A 20563-nucleotide genomic window follows, 5' to 3' on the forward strand; every position below is an offset into this window, starting at 1 on the left:
TGAAGTTTGAAAACTATTATGATAGAAATAACAAATTTGGAAATTTATTAGTTGTAATCTTGTTAGGAGAAAAATATTAAAGTTATTGTAAGAGCACGTTTCTCCTTACTAAAGTGAAATGTAGACAAATCGAGTTTTTGAGGTAATATGATAATCCTTCAATTATAATAATAATCTTAACAAAACTTGTTATTATTTAATAAAAAGATGAAAATAAAACTTGAAAACAATATATACTTTTAAATAAAATTTGGCACACAAAAATAACCAATTAAAATGTAACATATCAAGTAATTAAACCTAATTTTCATAAATTTTATTACTTGAACTTTATAACAAATCCCTTACGGTTAATTAATACATTAATAGATTTGTTACACATAACATTTATGATGAAACATCAAGAAAAACTGTACAATGTATACCAACATTAAATTATCTAGTTTGATGTCAAATTCACCAACTTGATATATGTTATGCTGGCAGATCCATCTAGGGCTCTGAACTTTAATTACGAAATTCAACCTTGAGCCATCTGTGTGAAACGTTTCTAAAATATATGGTTTGTGCTTGTAGTATATTATTGAAATTAGTTTGATGTAAAAGTTTTAGAATTTTTTTTTTCGAAACATGTAATCAAACCCAGAATGTTGTGAAATTTGAAGTCAATAGTGAAAGTTATAGAAAATTTGATTAGAAACTAACAGATCAAGTTAAATAGAGTATGATGGTACTAACAAACCCCAGATAAAATTTATAAAATAGATACATTACGAGAAATATTAAGAGAAATATCACAACAATTTGTTTTTATTTCTGTTTAAATATTGTTCAACCTTATCTTTAAAAATATTTTAATATGTTTCCTAATATAATGTTTGCTTTTGAGCCAAAGCAGAAATATTTATTTTGATTGTTTACTGTTTTTGGTTCAACTCATATAAATTAACAGTTGTTGATTTATACTTATATATTTTATAAGCAGTTAAGGTAAAATGTTTTTCACGGTTCTAATAATTCTAGTGGTAATCATAATATTTTTCATGCGAAAACCTCAAAATTTTCCACCTGGTAAGTATTAGAAACGCCATCGTTATTTAATAGTATGAAAAAACATGAAAGAACTCCACCACGTTATTTAGTTATCAAAGTGTTTAACCCAATTTACTTTTTTTCAAACGATTTAAATGAAAAATACAGAATTTCGTTAAATTTTCTTTAGAAACTTGCCCGCGTAAAAAAAATAAAACCATGTCTAAATTTATTCAAAAAGGGCCATCCTCAGATGAAGGGCCTGGGAGTATGGGACTATAAATTTTATGTATTTAGACAACTACATATAATTTTAAATGACATGTAATAGAACAAAATGCTCGTTGCCCGTTTTTGAACACTAACAAAGTGAACATTGATTTCAAGAAACTGTTGGGTCATAAAAAAAAATCAATTATAAGTCAAGATTGCTTTTCAGAATTCCTAATTATTTGTTAGTATTACTTTGCTATGCCAGGACATAACGCAAACGTCGAAAGAGCTTACTTCTTGATAGGTCAGCAATGGACGAAAGAGCTCAACAGGTTGCATGTTGACACTTTTGACAAAATGTTGCTTGCAGAATTTAATTTATAACCTTTGACTTGTAAGGATTTTTACAAATACATGTTTAAAGAAACTGAGCTCTTAAAACAGGTTTCGGTAAACCAAAAGTGTTTAAGCATTTAGTTTAATTATGTGTCACAGCGGCAACGGTGTTTTGTTAGACTCTAACAAAAAAGATATGGTGAGATGAAGTAAGATAAAAACAATGGGACCTATATAGAGTGCCGACACAAATAATGTTTTAGTTTTAGTCTGTTAGTAGTATTTTTATTGAATAAAACAAAATTAAAAATATTCGATTGTAGTTATTTCGTAGTACTTGGTGATATAATCCAAACTGAGCTATCGAAAGGAACAAAAAATATGAATAATTATTTTTATTGTGTAACACAGAAAAGAAGTTTTTTTCGTTCTATACTTTAACTTGAAGAGAAGAGGTTTTTGATTATTTTTTTTCAGTTAAAAAAATTATTTTTTGTCGTACCGTATAAATAATGAGATAAAATCCTCAATAATTGTAAAATACAGTGTGGTGATTCGCCGTTTGAGAAAACAAAATACTTTATTCAACTTAACGTGATTGATATGTTACAAAACAATACGGTTTGAAATAAGGTTATGTATGAAAGAAAGAACATATTATATAGTGTATGGAGGGTAGAGATAAGGAGGACCATCTCAACCAAAAGTGACTGTATTTGTATAAACTACGAGGGCGAATCACTAAGTACGGACAATGACTTAGGGTGTCCGGTGTCCTACCCAAATGTCCGGCCAAACTGGCTGGTCTGTCCGGCTATTAGGTTTGGCCACCTGGCAACCTTATTCGTGGAAGTATTACAAACATTTCGAAATTTGTTTTTAATTCTGAAATATACAAATAAACAATAATATTATGTCCAAACTATTACACCTATACGGAAATATTTTATAATAATTAGAGATATACGTGGTATTGTAGTTTTCAGGGCAATATAATTATGAGTATTGTAAGATTAAAAAAAATTAACAAACTATCATTTGGGAACAAAATCATTATTCATTCAAAGTTATTATATAAAAACAATTCTTTGCATTGCACTTAAAAAATATGCCCTGTATAACAATGTTTATTAAGTTTCATGTCTTTTCTTTTTTTGTCCCTTCACTCGTTCTCCCCTTAATATAGTATTTTTCAAAATTTTACTTCTTTAAATCCTATGTATGTCTCTTTTCTCGTGCGTTTTATCTTATTTACAGTTTTCCTGCAGTTATGTTGGTTAACATCTATTTTCTTTGACAGTTTGGGGTTATGATAATTTTCTGCTTTTTTATAATCAGTAGCTTTACAGTTACTTTCTAACTAGTTTCCATTTTCTTTAGAATAACTTTGAAAAATGTTACGGTGATTTCTGGAACCTTCGAACTGGCAATAGTTTTATGTAAACACGTGCACACTATTTCTAAAAATAACACAGGAGGAATTGCATAAATATTTTGTGGGTTAGGTATTGAATTGGCACCTCAAAATTTATATAAATTTGTAAAAATTTTAGTGTTAAAACTACTTTTGCCAAATAGGTTTCCACGCACCAAATACTTTTATAATGAAAACCTATTTTCGAGAAAAATTGCACATACGAGGTATTGCACTTCGATCACCGATATGTATGTTTCAGGTCCAGTATGGTATCCCATAGTAGGTAACTTTCATATTTTAAAAAGTCTATCGAAATCAGAAGGAGGACAACACAAAGCTTTTGCAAAATTATCGAAAATTTATAACTCGAATATAATAGGATTGAAGTTGGGAACAGAAAAATTAGTTGTTGTGTCATCTTTTGATTTAATAAAAGAAGTTGCCTACGGACACGAATTTAATGGTAGGCCAAGAAATTTTTTCTTAAAGCTTCGATCTATGGGTACGAGAAAAGGTTAGTGAATATCCATCAAGTATCAATATAGTAAATTATATATTTCGGTTAAACGGAAATTGCAATAGATTTAATACCTCACTTACCAGGGGTGGATATATTATTTTTTTGAATCCATAAAACACTTTTATCAGTTAAATCACCAGTTCAAGATGTAGACTGAATTTATATTACGAAATCCTGCCTATTTGAGTTTTAGCGGTCGAAAGAAAATCTCTTCACTAGTAGAGAAGATCGTCCGCAACGATTAAAGCAGAATTAAGAAGATATGAGTGAGAAAATTCCGCGAAAGGATACCTGGTTTTGCTGCCTCCACGGAGAGGTAAATTACTTCCAAACGCTCTCTGGACGCAGATGCTTTAGAAAATACCTTCATCGGTTCAAATATGAAGCTGCACTTGAAGGAGAAGTGATGCCTGGAATTATCTTGGAGGTTATGCTGTCAAGAAGACTTCCTGAACAGCAACGAGCATATTTGTCGGAAATTCCTTTATGAAGAGAGAAGAGAACAAAAGAAAGAAGGAACATAATCGAGAAGGAGGAAGCAATTGACGGAAGAGCTGTTGAACTATATCATTTCCTTGGAAAGTAATATCTAATGGAAGTTCAACTGAGGAAATAGAGGTTAGAGATAAAAGGGGGATTTTGGCGGCATGGGAAATATCCCACATGCCAGACAAAGCATCAAATTATGAAGATATGTAAGATTATGAAAAAATACCAAGCTATTAGAAGTGTGTTGAAAATAAAAATGCCCAGTGAATATTTTCAATAACATTCGACTTGGAGTGTATCACTTCGTGACAAAATCCGTGAAGATGATCCTAAATTTGTATTTATATCTAAATAACATCAATATATGTATACTATTAAGTCATTCAAGTGAAAAAAACTTTTCGCGTATTTGAGCAATGCTCAAAAAAGATCCGCTTAAACTGGTGTATTGAAAGTTGTTATTAAAGTTATATCTGCAAAGGTGACAAATCATACAATATAGCAATCAATTGTATGGATGTTTCGGCATGAGCCAAATTCAATAAAAGGCGACGAAAGACGGTTAACTCCTACACAACTATTTCTTTGCCACAACCCAATGGAGAAATTCGGAAAATGTCAACGAAGAAGCGAGTCATTCTTCATTATGCATACAATTGAAGATCGGGTGGGCAATGTCCCATACATTCCTAATTTGGAACCTAATAACTTCTATTGGTTCCCCCACATCAAAAAGAAACTGCATGTTTGGAGATTTTCTCCACCAGAAGCCTTTTATAACACATATTTTGAAGCTGTCCAAAAAATTAGCTTAGAATAAGAAATTAGAATAAGTAAATTAAAATTTAATTTCATTATCTGAATCTAGTCTGATTAGGCTTGATCATTATGACAGGATTAAATATATTTATTAATAGCTTTAAAAAAATAATTTTGCAGGTATTGTTGGAACTGATGGAGAACATTGGAAAATACAGAGACATTTTGTAGTCACTCATCTTCGATCTCTCGGTTTTGGTCTGAAAACTATGGATGATATGGTTCGAGAAGAAGTCACCGAACTACTATCAATTTTAAAACAAAGCAAAGAGAATGAAATTAAAATAGTACCGATCATCTCAGTGTCCGTATTGAATGTTTTATGGAGATCATTGAGTGGTCAGTTATAACTAATTAGAGATAATTAAAAATACTTTCGTAATAAATTGAATTCGTAGGGTCTAGATTAGATCGCTCTGATCCAAATCTTCAGTATTTGTTGGATTTATTGGATAAAAGGGCGTTGGCCTTTAATATGGCAGGAGGAGTGTTGAACACGTTTCCTTGGTTAAGATTCATATCCCCCGAAAAATCCGGATATAATTTAGTTATTGAATTGAATAAAGAACTCAAAGCTCTACTAATGAAAACTATAAACGCACATTATGAAACTTGGACAGACGGAAGAGATGATGATTTGATATATTCCTTTATCTCAGAAATGAAAAAAAGTAATGGAGCTCCAACAACATTTACAGGTTCGATAATTTTAGTTCAAGAGACAGAGCCGAAAAAGTCTCTGAATTTATTAAATCTGGTTTTTTCTCGGGTGATTATAATCATAATTTACAATACAATGCTGCGGTCAGTCAAGCGGATATTAGAACAGGTGCCTCAGGTGCGCGGTCAAACATGTCGTGACCACTGACAAAATAAAATGAAACTTTATGAACTTTTGTTTTCTGTTATGTAAATCAAAAAAAAGCCGTAAGCAGTAGAGCTCCATCACGAAAGTCGAATTATTCATCGAATGAAGAATTTAACTAATATACAAACAAATCTTTCCATAAAATGAATTTCTTGGAAAAGATATCAATTCTCAATCTTATTTCTTTATATGGAAAATTTGCTATTTCTCAATAACTTTTCATTTCACAAGTTAACTCTCTCTCTCGAATGAAAATTCATTATTTCAATAGACCCGGTGGTCTCGAACCCTCTTGTTCAATTCCAATTGACAACAAAGAAAAAATTGTCACAATGACAAGAAATTTCGAAAATGGGAAGTAAAAAAAAATCACCTTAGCAACGATCATACTCGTATTATTCATTAAATAGGAGGCGGTCCAGTTCAACAATTACAACGATCAAAATGATTTCGGGCGTTTTGTGCTAGAAGAACTGAAGAAGAAAACTTTGGAACTTGAGAAAGACAATTCTTCAACATCACCCCTACTTGCATGCGAAGTTCGAACCCTCTAGTTAAACTTTTTCTGGCCAAAAAATAAGAAAATGTAACAAAAATGACCATAAAATGGAGAGGGGTGGAGATGGAAAGTTTCGACCTTAGACAGGAAATCATCTCGCAACTAATTGAACCTACATGTGAAATTTCATTTTTCAGTCGCTTTTCGTTTGACCTGCAGAGGTGAGCAAAGGTCAAAAACCACTTTTTTGCACTGCGACCCCTCGAAATATTCATTTGTTTTCAACCAAACTCTAATAACATCAATCCGCCGCCAAAAAAACCATGTATGCTAATTTTGAACTAAATCGGACCCATAGCAATTGCTCGAGAGACGAAAATAAGAACTGTATCGAAAAACCATCATAATCGTGTTCAGGAGGTCTCAAAACATGGGAAAAATGATGTGCCCCCCATTTTTCTTCTAGTCATTCCTTGAAAAATTCGACTAAAAATTATGATAGTCAGTCAACGTTCTACGGGGACACAGCTGGTCAGTCAGCTGTAATCTACGTAGCGAGGTTTATAAGGCTTCAATTCGTTTATTAAGCGTGAATTTTTTTTATAACAACTATTGACTATATTAACAAATAAAATTGTCAGTCAACCATAGAACAACGCCCGTCTGTCAGTGAATAAGAAATTAAATTTTTTCGTTTTCTATGGATATTACACGCGGCAGCTCGTCTTTTATTTATAATTGAGTTAAAATAAAATAACATTATCATAATCTTTTGAAACACGAGATTTATTTTGAAAAGGCACTTCCGTGTCGCAGTTGTGCCTAAAAATCTGAGAAATAAACTTCGTTCGAATACAACAGTGAAGTTAATGAACGAGGTGTATATACACAGGTAAGAACTCGTTGATTGTTAAACATTTGGAACTCATATATTCATTTATTTCATGAAGAATTCAAAATTGTACAAAGCTATAAATTATCATCACATAATTCATCATCTGAATCTTCCATATCATTAATCTCACTATGGTGATCTGATACGTCAAGCTCAGATGTTTCAGGCTGGCAATCTAAAAAATAAATAAATTCATTAAAAAAACTTATTTTCGTGATTGTTTAATTCAGATAAAGGTATTTGCATACCTGTATTTTCTTGCAAAGGTTGAATAATAAAATCCTGTACAAGTTCTGGTAATTGTTCGCCTTTGAACCAATCAAACTCATATTTTTCATCAACTAATTTACAGCCATATTCAGTGGAGCATTACGCCAAATATTTGCATTCTTTATTTTAATTTTAAACGAGTCGTTTGCGGTGCTAAAACATTTATACGTCTTGGAAAATAAAATGAATCTTTCCTCGTCGATGGATTTTATTTTTTTCAAACCGTATAAATCGCAAACAAATTCTTGAATCTTACTAAACATATTATTTTGGTTGCTTTCTTCTGCAAGTCCAAGGTCAGAGAATGTTTTTTGAAATCTTCGCTTTGCTTCATTAACTGAAGAGGCTTTTTTCTACCTTTCTTGTAAAAAGCCGGGTTAAAATCACATCCGGTCAAAGCGTGCAATCCTGGAAGAGCATTGCAAACAGAATTTCACAAATTTTTCATACATTTTACTGACATTGATCATCTTTTGATGATTTCCAGTCCCAACTTCTATCCATATTGTCGATGAACTTGATAAATTTTCCATGTTTCCTAACAAAATAATGAGAATGTCTGTGCCCGAGCACCTGATTAAAATGTTTACATCTTGTACGATTTTACAAACATGGGAAATTATTTTCGTATCAGTCTCCTAATGTGCTTCGCAGGTTAAATTTTCATTAATATAGCGTATTCGTAGCATTTATCAAAGTTTAATTGTGCCTTATTAAAATAAATGTCGTAGTTTAAATGATTATGATAATATTATTTTATTTTAACTCAATTATAAATAAAAGACGAGCTGCCGCGTGTAATATCCATAGAAAACGAAAAAATTTAATGTCTTATTCACTGACAGACGGGCGTTGTTCTATGGTTGACTGACAATTTTATTTGTTAATATAGTCAATAGTTGTTATAAAAAAAATTCACGCTTAATAAACGAATTGAAGCCTTATAAACCTGGCTACGTACATTACAGCTGACTGACCAGCTGTGTCCCCGTAGGACGTTGACTGACTATCATAATTTTGATATACATAACAGAAAACAAAAGTTCATAAAGTTTCATTTTATTATGTCAGTGGTCACGACATGTTTGACCGCGCACCTGAGGCACTTGAGGCACCTGTTCTAATATCTGCTTGAGTGACCGCAGCATTGTATTGTATATTATCATTATAATCACCTGAGAAAAAACCAGACTTAATAAATTCAGAGGCTTTTTAGTCTATTACGGTAGGCATGACTAGAAGAAAAATGGGGGGCACATCATTTTTCCCATGTTGTGAGACCTCCTGAACACGATTATGATGGTTTTTCGATACAGTTCTTATTTTCGTCTCTCGAGCAATTGCTATGGGTCCGATTTAGTTCAAAATTAGCATACATGGCCTTTTTGGCGGCGGATTGATGTTATTAGAGTTTGGTTGAAAACAAATGAATATTTCGAGGGGTCGCAGTGCAAAAAAAGTGGTTTTTGACCTTTGCTCACCTCTGCAGGTCAAATGAAAAGCGACTGAACAATGAAATTTCACATGTATGTTCAATTAGTTACGAGATGATTTCCTGTCTAAGGTCGAAACTTTCCATCTCCACCCCTCTCCATTATATGGTCATTTTTGTTATATTTTCTTATCTTTCGGCCAGAAAAAGTTTAACTAGAGTGTTCGAACTTCACATGCAAGTAGGAGTGATGTTGAAGTATTGTCTTTCTCAAGTTCAAAGTTTTCTTCTTCAGTTCTTCTAGCACAAAACGCCCGAAATCATTTTGATCGTTGTAATTGTTGAACTGGACCGCCTCCTATTTAATGAATAATACGAGTATGATAGTTGCTAGGGTGATTTTTTTTACTTCCCATTTTCGAAATTTCTTGTCGTTATGACAATTTTTTCTTTGTTGTCAATTGGAATTGAACAAGAGTGTTCGAGACCACCGGGTCTATTGAAATTATGAATTTTCATTCGAGAGAGAGAGTTAACTTGTGAAATGAAAAGTTATTGAGGAATAGCAAATTTTCCATATAAAGAAATAAGATTGAGAATCGATATCATTTCCAAGTAATTCATTTTATGGAAAGATTTGTTTGTGTTTTAGTTAAATTCTTCATTCGATGAATAATTCGACTTTCGTGATGGAGCTCTGCTGCTCACGGCATTTTTTTGGCTTTGCCTCTCCGTCTATTTCATCATTACCAATTCGAATCGATGCGTACAAGAGGTGAATTATTGTTGATTCATGCTTCCAATAAAGTTCGTCTAAATAATAATTGATGAAGTTTACGTGAGTTGCTCTAGGTTGTACTTTACGAAAAAAGCAAAATCGCCACAGCAATTGTCTATCGGTAAAAATGATCAAGAAAACTTCATAGTCAATTTTTTTATTCGTTTTATTCTTATTTTAATAAGCAAAAACATTGACATAAGAAAACGATAACAAAGTATTATGCCGTCTCCATAATAGTCAATAATGTTATGAGTCAATTTTTATACAGAAAATTTATTGCTTTTCGAAAATGATAAAAAAGTTTAGAATTTTTATATAATAACTAGCTTGAATTTTGTTGAAACCAACAAACTTTGCTGGAGTGGATATATAGAACTCCAATTATTGAAATCTCAGATCTGTAACTGTAGTAGTTTTTACTTTAACTGACGTAAAATACAAAAAACTCAACTTCAAAATACACTTTTTTACGTTTGGAGTAAAATAACTTCGTTAAATGCCCAATAAATGTATTAAACATTCAAATAAAACTTACAGAAAATTTAATTCTGAAAAGAATGATGTGTAGAACTTCAATAAAAAGTGAATACAAGTTGAAAATATCTTTATTTTACTGAATGAAAATCAAAACAAAAATGAGCAACTTGTGCAAGTAACCTTACATTTAACGATGTTGTTCTATGTTACAGATCTGAGACCGAGTTTATTAAATTTTTCAGGTCAAAATACGTATAGACCAAACAAATTTGCATGACAATTTCTGACCCGAGACGAAGTTTTGTTATACCAACTTTTTTCCTTATTTTTACCTATAGAATCATTTCCCGAGAGATTAGATGCTATTCCGAAACATGTTTTATTTTTATCATTGAAATTCACTAATAATATTTGTTTTGTAATTCTAGAGGATCAGTTGTTGATGGTATGTTTGGATATATTTATAGCTGGTTCTCAAACAACAAGTAATACTTTAGATTTTGCCATAATGATGATGATATTGTACCCAGAAATACAAGAAAAAGTTAGAAATACTTTGAATGAAGCTTTCGATAAAACAGAACATATAAGCTACAATTGCAGAGGAAGGTAATTTTTTATGTCCAGTGAAAGTATCTTTCGTATATCAGAGAAATCTCTGTTATCGATAATTATAATGAGATGCCGACACTTTTATATTGAAATATCTGCGATGCTAGGAATTTTGAGATCTTGTTTTTTTAACATGAACATCCCTTCGAATGACAGATACAACCCGAATTTTTTAAATCGGAAATATGATTGTTGTTTGAAAGGTCTCTTCATTGTCTATTCAATAATGTTATAGAGTTTCCCTACATTATTTTTTGGGAGTCCCCCAATAATATTTTTCGAAGGGCCACTAGAGATTGTTTTCATTTAACTTATATTAGAGGTTTTTTGTGCGTTAATTCTTCCATGATGTCTATTTAGTTGTATCTGTGACAATAGATCCATCACTTGAATCCGGAATCCAAACAATCATCATCTGAGTGGACTACAGCCGGTGAACCACATCCAAAAGCACAACAGTCAGTTGGGAAGGTTGTGGTTTCAGTATTTTCGGATGCGTATCAATAGCGAATACTACATATAGTTGTTGAATCGTCTGAATGCTAAAATCAAGGAAACACGGACTCATATGTCTAAGAAAAACCACTGTTTCATCAAAACAATACACCGATTAACAAGTCGATGGAAACGATGGTTAAATTGAACGACCCATAGGATTTTACGATGGGCCAAGTATGTACAACTCTGGCCGTATCTTTGAAGCCATTATTGGCCTAGTCTTGGTGGGACTCTGGGATGATAACAATGTCCCTCGCTTGGTTTGCAAGAAGCCTTGACCAGGCCTTAAACATATAAAGAAATGATACTATTTTTTATTGTCTTTTATGCATAACAGGATTTTATTCATAAAAAATTATTACTTTTAATGCTGAGATGTCTATTATGGATAAAATATTAGACCAAATCTTTATATAGTTTTTCAAAGTTCTGCCAAGTCTGGCTAACTATAGGATGGGCGAGATCAAGTTACACAGAGTTCAGCCCGACTTGGGTGAATAAGGGATGGCCGAGATAAGGTTACATAGAGTTCAGCCCGACTTGGGTGAATAAGGGATGGCCGAGGTCTGGCTAGTCAGAATTTTGCCAAGCCCGGCTGACTATAGGATGGCCGAGGTTTGGTTACCCAAAGTCCAGTCAGGCTTGGGTGAATATGGGATGGGTGAGGTAAGATTACATAGAGCTTGGCAGGCTTGGCAGACTATAGAATGACCGGTGCTAAGTTACCCACACTTTATACAGGCTTGGGCCTCATCCACCGTATAATCCAGATCTGCCCCAGTGAATACTGGCTATTCGCTGATCTCAAAAAATTGTGTTAGAGGAGCGTTGGAATGATTGTATTGCTCTTGCAGGAGATTACATTGATGAATAAAATAAATTTTTGGATAAAAAATGTATATTTCTTAGTTAGTCACACGACTTATTGAGTGATATGTTAATTCATAGGTAGTACAAATGAAAACAAAACGAATCATGTAAATTGAAATAATGTTCTGAAATCAGGATTTTCTCTCGGAGACACGCGCATTGAGCAGCTAATCCGCCCTTAAAAAATCATTTTTTTCTCGATACAATAGAAGGATGCAAATAAAAAAGTTAATATTTTTAGATGGTACAAATTAAAATAGAGATATTTACTTTTCTATTTAATCAAAAACTTCCATTTTTCTAACTTCAAAGCTAACCATGTGCGCTTTTAACAAAAAACTCTGCAAGTCTTTCTGGTGTCTACCAGGGTAGGAAGGATCATATCATATGACTACGACTCGACTATGGCGATAGTTTCCGAAAACAATAAAAGTGATCCGGGTTAGATCGGATTAACCCAATCATAATTTTCGAAAAGTCTTTATGCAACATGTATATATGCGCATGTTTTTGTAAAAAAACGATCAGCTGCTAGAACACCAGCTACGTCTTATGTTTATATTTTTGTTTTGTTTATATTTTTATGTCAAACAGAACCTCATCAACATTATGTTCGAGTTATGAGGATGTGTGTTATCTATTGTTACTTTTACAATTTTGACAGATGACAGCGCTGTGAAGAACAGGTGACCTCAATTGTCTACTGCGCATCTTGTTATTGTCACAAACCTCCTATTATTCTAGTAACCTTGTATATTTGACATATTAACCCGAGATAAAAATTTTTCTCTCTCCTGTTGTTAACATTAAATCTACCAACAATTCTAATTGTTGATTACTTTTTTTTTCTTTAGGGTGCCTTATATAGAAGCAGTTATCAGTGAGGTTCAGAGGTATTGTCACGTTATACCTGTTAGTGGACCAAAACGAACTGTCAAAGATGCAATTTTAGGAGGATATCGTATTCCTAAGGTATGTTATTAATCTTTGTATAAAATTCATATCAAAACGCCCATTTTTTTTTTCTATTTTCTAATGTAACGGGTCTCCAAAAAGTTGAATTTTCTTACATCTATACTCAAAAGTTGTCGAATTTATGATAATAAACGGTGGTTCAACCATAATACATGATTATTGTGAATAAAATGAAAAGTTTTCAAAAAATTATAACCGTTACTTAGATGGCATGCGCAAATATGAGTCTAATTGAGATTCATTTAACAGCAATAAGTGAATAGTCTCACTTTGTTCTCTTGTATGATCAGATTTTGAACGAGCTTCATGGATAATACCGGTGGACATAAAATTTAATGTCATCATCATATCTTTTAGTTATTAAATTTTCGTCTTACGTAATATTCTTTAATCTACTAAATTGTTTAGATGAAAGTGTACCTCTTGTTTCTTGTGTTATTTCTGATACATTATTATTGACGTTGTGACCTAATTTTGGTGGTTTGAACCAATTGTCGGTTTTTTAAATTCCGATTTAGGTACCTCATATGAACGAATCAACCGCTTCTTTAGGTGTAGAAAAACGTTGACCACGCAATTGATTTTTGAACTGCGGGGATAAGAAGAAATCATTGGGTGTCAAACAAGCACTGTATGGCGGATAGCCCATCAATTCGATGATAACTTTTTGTTTGAACTCATGTGTGATAGGTCGCATTGTCGTAGTGGAGTTGAATTCGTCGTCTTGTGCGATTGGTTCCACTGATATTGTCCAACACACTGGTAAAGAAGTGCCGGTGTACAATAATTGACCGTTCTACGTTGCTCTAATAGAACGGTGTCTACATGTCCAGTTATTCTGAAAAAACAGGCGACCATTTGCTTCGATGCGCTCCGTGCGCGAACAACTGTTCTGGACTTTTGCTTGTCTTGATTGTTGTTTAGTGTGCATAGATTCATGATTCGTCGCCTGACACGATATTATAGACGTCTTTTGAAGCATCGCGATTGAATTTTCCAGCATTTCTTTGCACCAACGAGCTTTTTTGAGCGATTGTCAAATTATGCGGTATCCAACGCGAATAAATCATTGTGACAGCCAAATATACCTCGATCTGCTGTTTGTTTTATCCACGTCGAAAGTTATGTTCTCGATTTAATTCCAATTTTTGATCAAAATCATGTAAACAACTCAAAATGACAACATGTTTTGAGTACGTTCACCATTAAAAATATCAAACTTTATAATGGCAATGTTTGATATGTTCAAATTAGTGCTCCCATATCTCAAAACTTAAGTAGCAATTAGAAAAAACCATTAATAATTAAAAGAAACCTAAAATCAACCCCAACATGATGACTAGCCTAATACATGAGATGTGAAGGAATATCTTTATATTTATACCTAACTAGGGTCGGATTCCTTCGACTGTGTCAGTTCATTTCGAATCATAAAACCGTGTGTATTATAAACTTTGATAGTATCTTATTAAATGTCTACAAAACAGCGCAAATGTTTGCCGTTGAGGCAAAAACTACAGTTGAAAAAGTTTACTTATATTTAGTAGAGCGAGACCACGAAAAATACTGTTCATTGAAAGAAACTTTCAACTTTAACGAGCATCCCTGAAAGTACAGTTTGGAAAATTGTCAATAATTCAATAGCTCCTAAAAAAAGACTTAATTCCCCGCAATATTTATGGAATGTGTGGAGAACAAAAATTGTCACATTCACGAGGACTGTTCGTGAAACTGATGGTAAGATTAATTGCTCCATTACAACTTTTTGGCGTACTCTACGTGTCGTTTGGGGTTATTATTCAGAAGAATAGACAGAAGGCAAGCTATAATGGAGCCCCAGCGCTTGAAAAAACTCAGATTAGAATATTTAGAAAAATTAAATACAGTTAGATCGTAAAACCGAACCATAATCTACCTAGATGTGACTTGGTACGACTCCCATTATACTCCCAGTAAAGAATGGGTTGATGGTTCAAAAAAATGTAACACGAAAGGTTCGCCCAATAAAGGTAAAGGAATAATTATTCTACATGCGGGATCAAAAGAAAGGTGGGTACCAGAATGTCTGATTTTAGCAGCCAGCAATTGCAGAGGAAACAGGTCAAGAACTAATTCAGCTTCCACCATATTACCATATTGCTAATCCAATCGATTTGATATGATGTAAATTACTTGCTCATAATAATACAACTACATTAACCAGTAGTGTGATTGAGTTGATAAAGACGGTTAGCTAAAAGTTAAAAATGTAACCGCTGTAAACTGGAAAAACTGTATTCAACACGTGAAAAAAATTGAGAACTCGTGTAGAGTATGTACACAAAAATAAATAGTTTAGAGCCCGTAACGAAACTTATTATTGATTTGCTAGATAATAACGAAATTTAGATAATATCCAGTAAAAGATAAAATGTAATATATATTTAATATACAGTGTATCATATAAATACCCATAATTTATAACTTTCGGGTCTTATTAAATTTTATATACGTTCCGGCAGTGCAGACACTTTTAGATTTAGATTTTGTAAAATATTATACATAGGTATATACCAGATTGTAAAACGTAATTCAATTTTCAGGATACTACTTTGCTATTCAGCTTTTATTCCATAAATAATGACGAAAGTTATTGGAAAGATCCAGAAGTGTTTAGACCGGAGAGATTTTTAGATAGTGAAGGCAGACTGTCAGTTCCTGAACGATTTGCACCCTATGGATTCGGTATACATATAATTTATCTATTAACGATTCATTTTAAATATAATTTATCTACTTTTATTTGAAGAACTTTACAGTATCTGTTATCACGTGCGCATATATTTTCCAATATCCATTGATAATTACTGACAACATTTCAGACATCTCTCGTATAATATATGAATTTGTAGAAAAGAAATTATACATACGAAAGTAATACATAATAAGTCTGTGGCGTGGATTTAAAGCAATGAACTGATAACCTTCATTTGATTCATTTATTGCAATTTATCGGAATAATCCAAATTTCATACTTTCTCTTAAACAAACGTTGTTGAAAAAAAAACAATAAAATTTGCAGAGAATTTTTAGAAAAGCTTTGAAAATCTATTTTCATAGAATTAGAACGCCGTTTAAAGCGGCAGAATCCTTTGTTGTTTTCCACTTTTTCCGTATTTTTCCTTCAATCAAGAATATAACCACTTTACAATGTTGTTGAAAATAAATTTGCCTTTCAGGATTAAGAAGATGCATAGGAGAAGTATTAGCGAGGACCAGTATATTCACTATTTTCGGCGAAATTTTAAGGAACTACATGATCGTGGAAGCAACTGGATCGCAAAAACCCACAGAAATATTTGTTTCCGGAATTACGCTGATTCCAAAACAATACGAAGCAAAATTCATTAGAATCTCTCACTGATTTCACCGAATTTGAAAATATACAGAGTAGCGCGAAACGAGTTGTCATGTTGTCACAGTGAACAGTATTTCGCGAAGATAACCTCTTAGCACCTCTTACTAAGAGCCGAGTTTTAGCAATGGTACCGTGGATGATGGAGTGTGTATTTAGTTGATTTAATATTTTAAAAACGATTTTTTCTTCAGCCAATGGACAATTCCAAATCGATACTCCTATAGGGTGAAACATTTTGAACTGACGGATAAGTCAAGAAGAAGAAACAATATGTTCGCCCCTTTTCGGTTGGACACCAAGCAATATTGAAACATTGAAATGAGTGATGTTTAATAGACAGTACGAGGGTGGTTTAAATATAAACTTGAATTTTGCTATAAAACGTTTATTATGTTGCAGAGCTGATTTTTTTTACACTTTTTTAGACAATACTCATCACACTTTACACACTTTTACCATGTCTCCGGAAGCTTTTGGGCTGCCTTTTTCGTAAAAATAACAGTCACATGGCGATAAATCAGGACTGTAATAAGGGTATTACGTTTTACCCAATTCGTTTAATTTTTCCGAGCTGTATGCGGTCTGGTGTTGTCTTACAGCAATCTGGCACTACAGATTGGATTATCGCTTCATTTTGATCCGTAAACAGATTTCACCGTATTTTTAGGGGGTTGCTATAATACTGCACTTTCACTTTTCGTTTTTCATTAAGAAAACATGTCCCAAAACACTGGACATAGCACATTTCTTACTGACAGTGTACACTCCGGAATATAGTGGTGTATTCAAGTCTCGTCTGTGGTGACTAATCGATGCAATAAATTTTCTTCTACCTCTTCATACCGCTGCAGGAGACGCGTGCAAGCTTCCCAGGAAGAGAATTTCTCAAAATTCAGAAGTAATGGCACCCATCTGGCTAAAATATTGCGGTAACCAATCCGTTCTTGAATTATTTGTTCAATATTATCTACGTTGATGCCCAATTCTTCAGCCATATCGCGTACAGTACTGCGTCGATCTGCTGAAATGAGTCACCACTTCTCGGCCTTTTTTGGAAAGCGGAACATCATTTATATACTTCAAACTTAGAGAGGCACTAATCTTCGAGTTGTTCAATTAATTTTCGATAAATTTCTGAGGATTTTTCTTTATCTTTGACCAAAAATCGTCATCTTTTTACCTCATGACTATAAGTACCCTAAAAAACGAAGTTATGCAGTCCCGGCTAATCTCTAAGCTTCATAACAGACTAGTTAAACATCCCGTAGGTTCACTAGACGCCGAGCTTCATCTCTACATATCCATACCTAGAACGTTTTCTCATATTTCATCTCAATATAGTAATTCTACAAGTGGTAAAGGAATTTGTACTGCTGAGACAATTAACTATTCATTTTTACTAATGATCCTGCGGTGAAGCGGTGAAAGCATCAATATTTGAAGATGTTTTCTTGACAAGAAATTTCCCGTTTCGGCGATGCTCCTTGGCTCTCATTTTCTGTAGACTTGTTTCCATACTACTTTTGCGAAGCTAACTTGAGTCTAAAGTGTACAACTAATTAACCTTGTATTCTACAAAAACTGAAAATTGCTATTCGTCAAGAAATCTCAAAAGTATCAGAAGAAATTATTTTAAGCGTGATGTACAATTGGAGGTGTGAGGAGATCTTGAGTCGGAGAGACATTTGATCATTTTATTAATTTATTTATTTTAGCTGTAACTAAAACAAAAGTTTTGAAAATAAATAATATTATGTTTATGTGAAAAAGGTGCGTTTTCTCTACGCTACCCTGTATAAGAATGATCCGCTGAAGTCAGTATTTCTCTCCATGGAAAACATATTAAATGGAAGTCATATGAATGATATTGTAGATTAGATTTTATATTTACTCATTTATAGCCATTTCCTTCAACTTATTCTATTGTAATATATATTTTTAATAAATGTTTTTTTTAAGCTCTGTTTCATTAAATCGAACAAATTCACCTACAAGTTGAAAACTTGGACTGCAATATCCGTTGCTGGAACATTTAAGGTTATGTTTCCTATAACAGCAGAATCGTTATCTAACAGTCGTCATATCACTGTTCCGGAAGAACAGTGACGTAACTCAAAAAATGTGTCAAATGGAAATAAGACGCGGGAAAAACTTAGTTGGATTTTGGGGCGACAGTTCTCAATAGCTTCGTTCGCGGTCAAGAATAGTTCACCAATAGGATTGCTCAATAAACTGAATGTGTCTGCCATGTGCGTGCGAAAAATCGCCATACGTGACGTCACCTGCAGACCTCGACCGGTCTTAACTCTTTGTTGAGCTAGACTATTTGATAAGTTTAAAGGCCAATTTTAACAAAAATACAGTTATTTTTTTAAGTGTTATTCATTATTATGAATTAATATTAATTTAAAATCCAATTTCCAATTATTCAGTTAATTTTAAGTTCCATTTATAATAGGTATACAATGAAGAAAAGAAATTAAAGAAAATGAATTATTTTTTAAAATGATCTGTATTTTATAATTAGTAAAACAGAAGCCATTAACAAACTTTAAACTAAAAATTAAAAAGTAAAAACAAATGAAATGATTTAAACTGATTTATGAAAAATATTTCTAATAATAATCTAAATTATTAAATTTAAGAAAAATAATAAAATATCAGATATATATAAAATAAAGAGATAGGTAGAAATCTGTCAATGAGTAATTTTGAACATTTTTTTTCCAGTTTTTCTGCCGTCATCTTCATCCCCTTTTACAGACTTTCTCTTCAAATTTAGCTTTTAGATTTCTAAAATTTATTCTGATTAGTCCTGATAGTCCTTAATTTACAAAAAGCCTTAATTATTTTAAATGGATAGTTCGAATCTTTTTTAAAGATTTTCTTTGCTAAATTAAAAACAACACCTGGCCCTTTTCTGAACGATTCTCCATGATGGCTTTCAAAATAAGTGTTCCAAGTTTTAACTTTTTTTAAAAATTCTTCTGATGGCTTAGTGAGACCACCGTACGACAGTTGTTGAATCCAAGAAGGAATACTAAGTACATACGAGTGTTCTTGTGTCGTTTCGTATGTAAAATCACCCAGACTTGGAAAAATATTTTTGTATTTTTTAGCAAGATAACCAGCAATATATTCTAGAGCATCATTAGTCGTTTCCTGTGAATTTTGATGATAATCTGAGCATGAGGATAAATGGTAAACAAGCCGTCGAGGTCTGCAGGTGACGTAAGCATCACTTGACCTTGGCTCAAGAATTGGCGTATGTACGTCTTATGGGATTGATCAATCCTATTGGTGAACTATTCTTGGTTCGCGGTAAATCATTTAGATACATTCCGAATGTATTTTTAATATTTTCTGGACGTGTCGAATGTGCATGCTTAGTTTAGGATATGTTTTGAACATATATTCCTCCACGAACCATTTATGAACATCTAAAATTGTAATTTGAATTCAAAACTAGCTAGGAGAATAAAAAAATTAACTGGCCGAAGGTTTATTCTTGATATTTGTTAATATAAAATCAACTAATACGATTTTGAAATACAATTACGTAGAAAACCAGATGCGCCAGATTAAAAATTCTCACCCATAATCGAGGATACATTGAACGTATTCAGAATACGTTCGGGATTAGAAATCTGTGCTCCACGAACACAGGTTTTTAAATTCTGAACATGTTTTATTAGCACAGCGAACGCACAATTTCAAACTATTCATTTGGTGACAGAACATGTTCAGGATATCTACAGCAAACAAATAACAACCTTATTAACCTTTTTAAAAACGAGACAAACTTTTATGAGAACAGACGCTCAATCTCGTAGTAGAAATGCTGATAAACCATCTGGACCAGCTAAAAAGTTTAATTTTAATTTCTTGAGGCGATTTAAAACTTCAAGCTTAGTAGAAGGGGAGGTAACCCAAGGGAAACAGTTTATATTTGAATCAATATTGTCAAAATTGGGAGTATATGAAGTAATACATCCAATAATAACCAGCAAACATTTACAATGTCATCCGGTTGGATAAGAGGTTCGCTCTTATAGAACATGCTATTGATTTTTATTACTTAAGAAAATTAATTTAAAATACAAGTGAATCAGAACGTATGTAAAAGCGTTATCGGAACATGTAACATAAAAAAACGTAAGTCA

The 20563-nt window shown here is 32.7% G+C and overlaps 1 protein-coding gene across 2 annotated transcripts; it reads left to right on the forward strand.

The window, feature by feature from the left end:
- The first annotated feature begins 2951 nt into the window (after positions 1-2951).
- On the forward strand, positions 2952-18322 carry LOC130891057 (probable cytochrome P450 305a1). Of its 2 annotated transcripts, XM_057795565.1 has the most exons (8): positions 2952-3081; positions 3258-3512; positions 4947-5165; positions 5225-5524; positions 10477-10657; positions 12883-13000; positions 15586-15727; positions 16222-17065. In XM_057795565.1, the coding sequence occupies exons 2-8, from the start codon at positions 3497-3499 to the stop codon at positions 16404-16406; spliced, it is 1161 nt and encodes a 386-aa protein (XP_057651548.1). In that variant the 5' UTR covers positions 2952-3081; positions 3258-3496; the 3' UTR covers positions 16407-17065. The 2 variants fall into 2 exon arrangements, with proteins under 2 accessions (XP_057651548.1, XP_057651547.1); XM_057795564.1 differs by lacking the exon at positions 2952-3081 and having other exon boundaries at positions 3217-3512; positions 16222-18322.
- Positions 18323-20563: the final 2241 nt, after the last annotated feature.

This window comes from Diorhabda carinulata, chromosome 3 (genome assembly GCF_026250575.1).
Source record: "Diorhabda carinulata isolate Delta chromosome 3, icDioCari1.1, whole genome shotgun sequence".
NCBI classification, from domain to species: Eukaryota; Metazoa; Arthropoda; class Insecta; order Coleoptera; family Chrysomelidae; genus Diorhabda; species Diorhabda carinulata.

Coding starts and splice junctions, on each gene's coding strand:
- LOC130891057 (XM_057795564.1), top strand. CDS start 3,245: ATGTATGTTTCAGGTCCAGTATGGTATCCCATAGTAGGTAACTTTCAT. Junction 3,513..4,946: donor ATCTATGGGTACGAGAAAAG/GTTAGTGAATAT, acceptor ATAATTTTGCAG/GTATTGTTGGAACTGATGGA. Junction 13,001..15,585: donor GAGGATATCGTATTCCTAAG/GTATGTTATTAA, acceptor TTCAATTTTCAG/GATACTACTTTGCTATTCAG.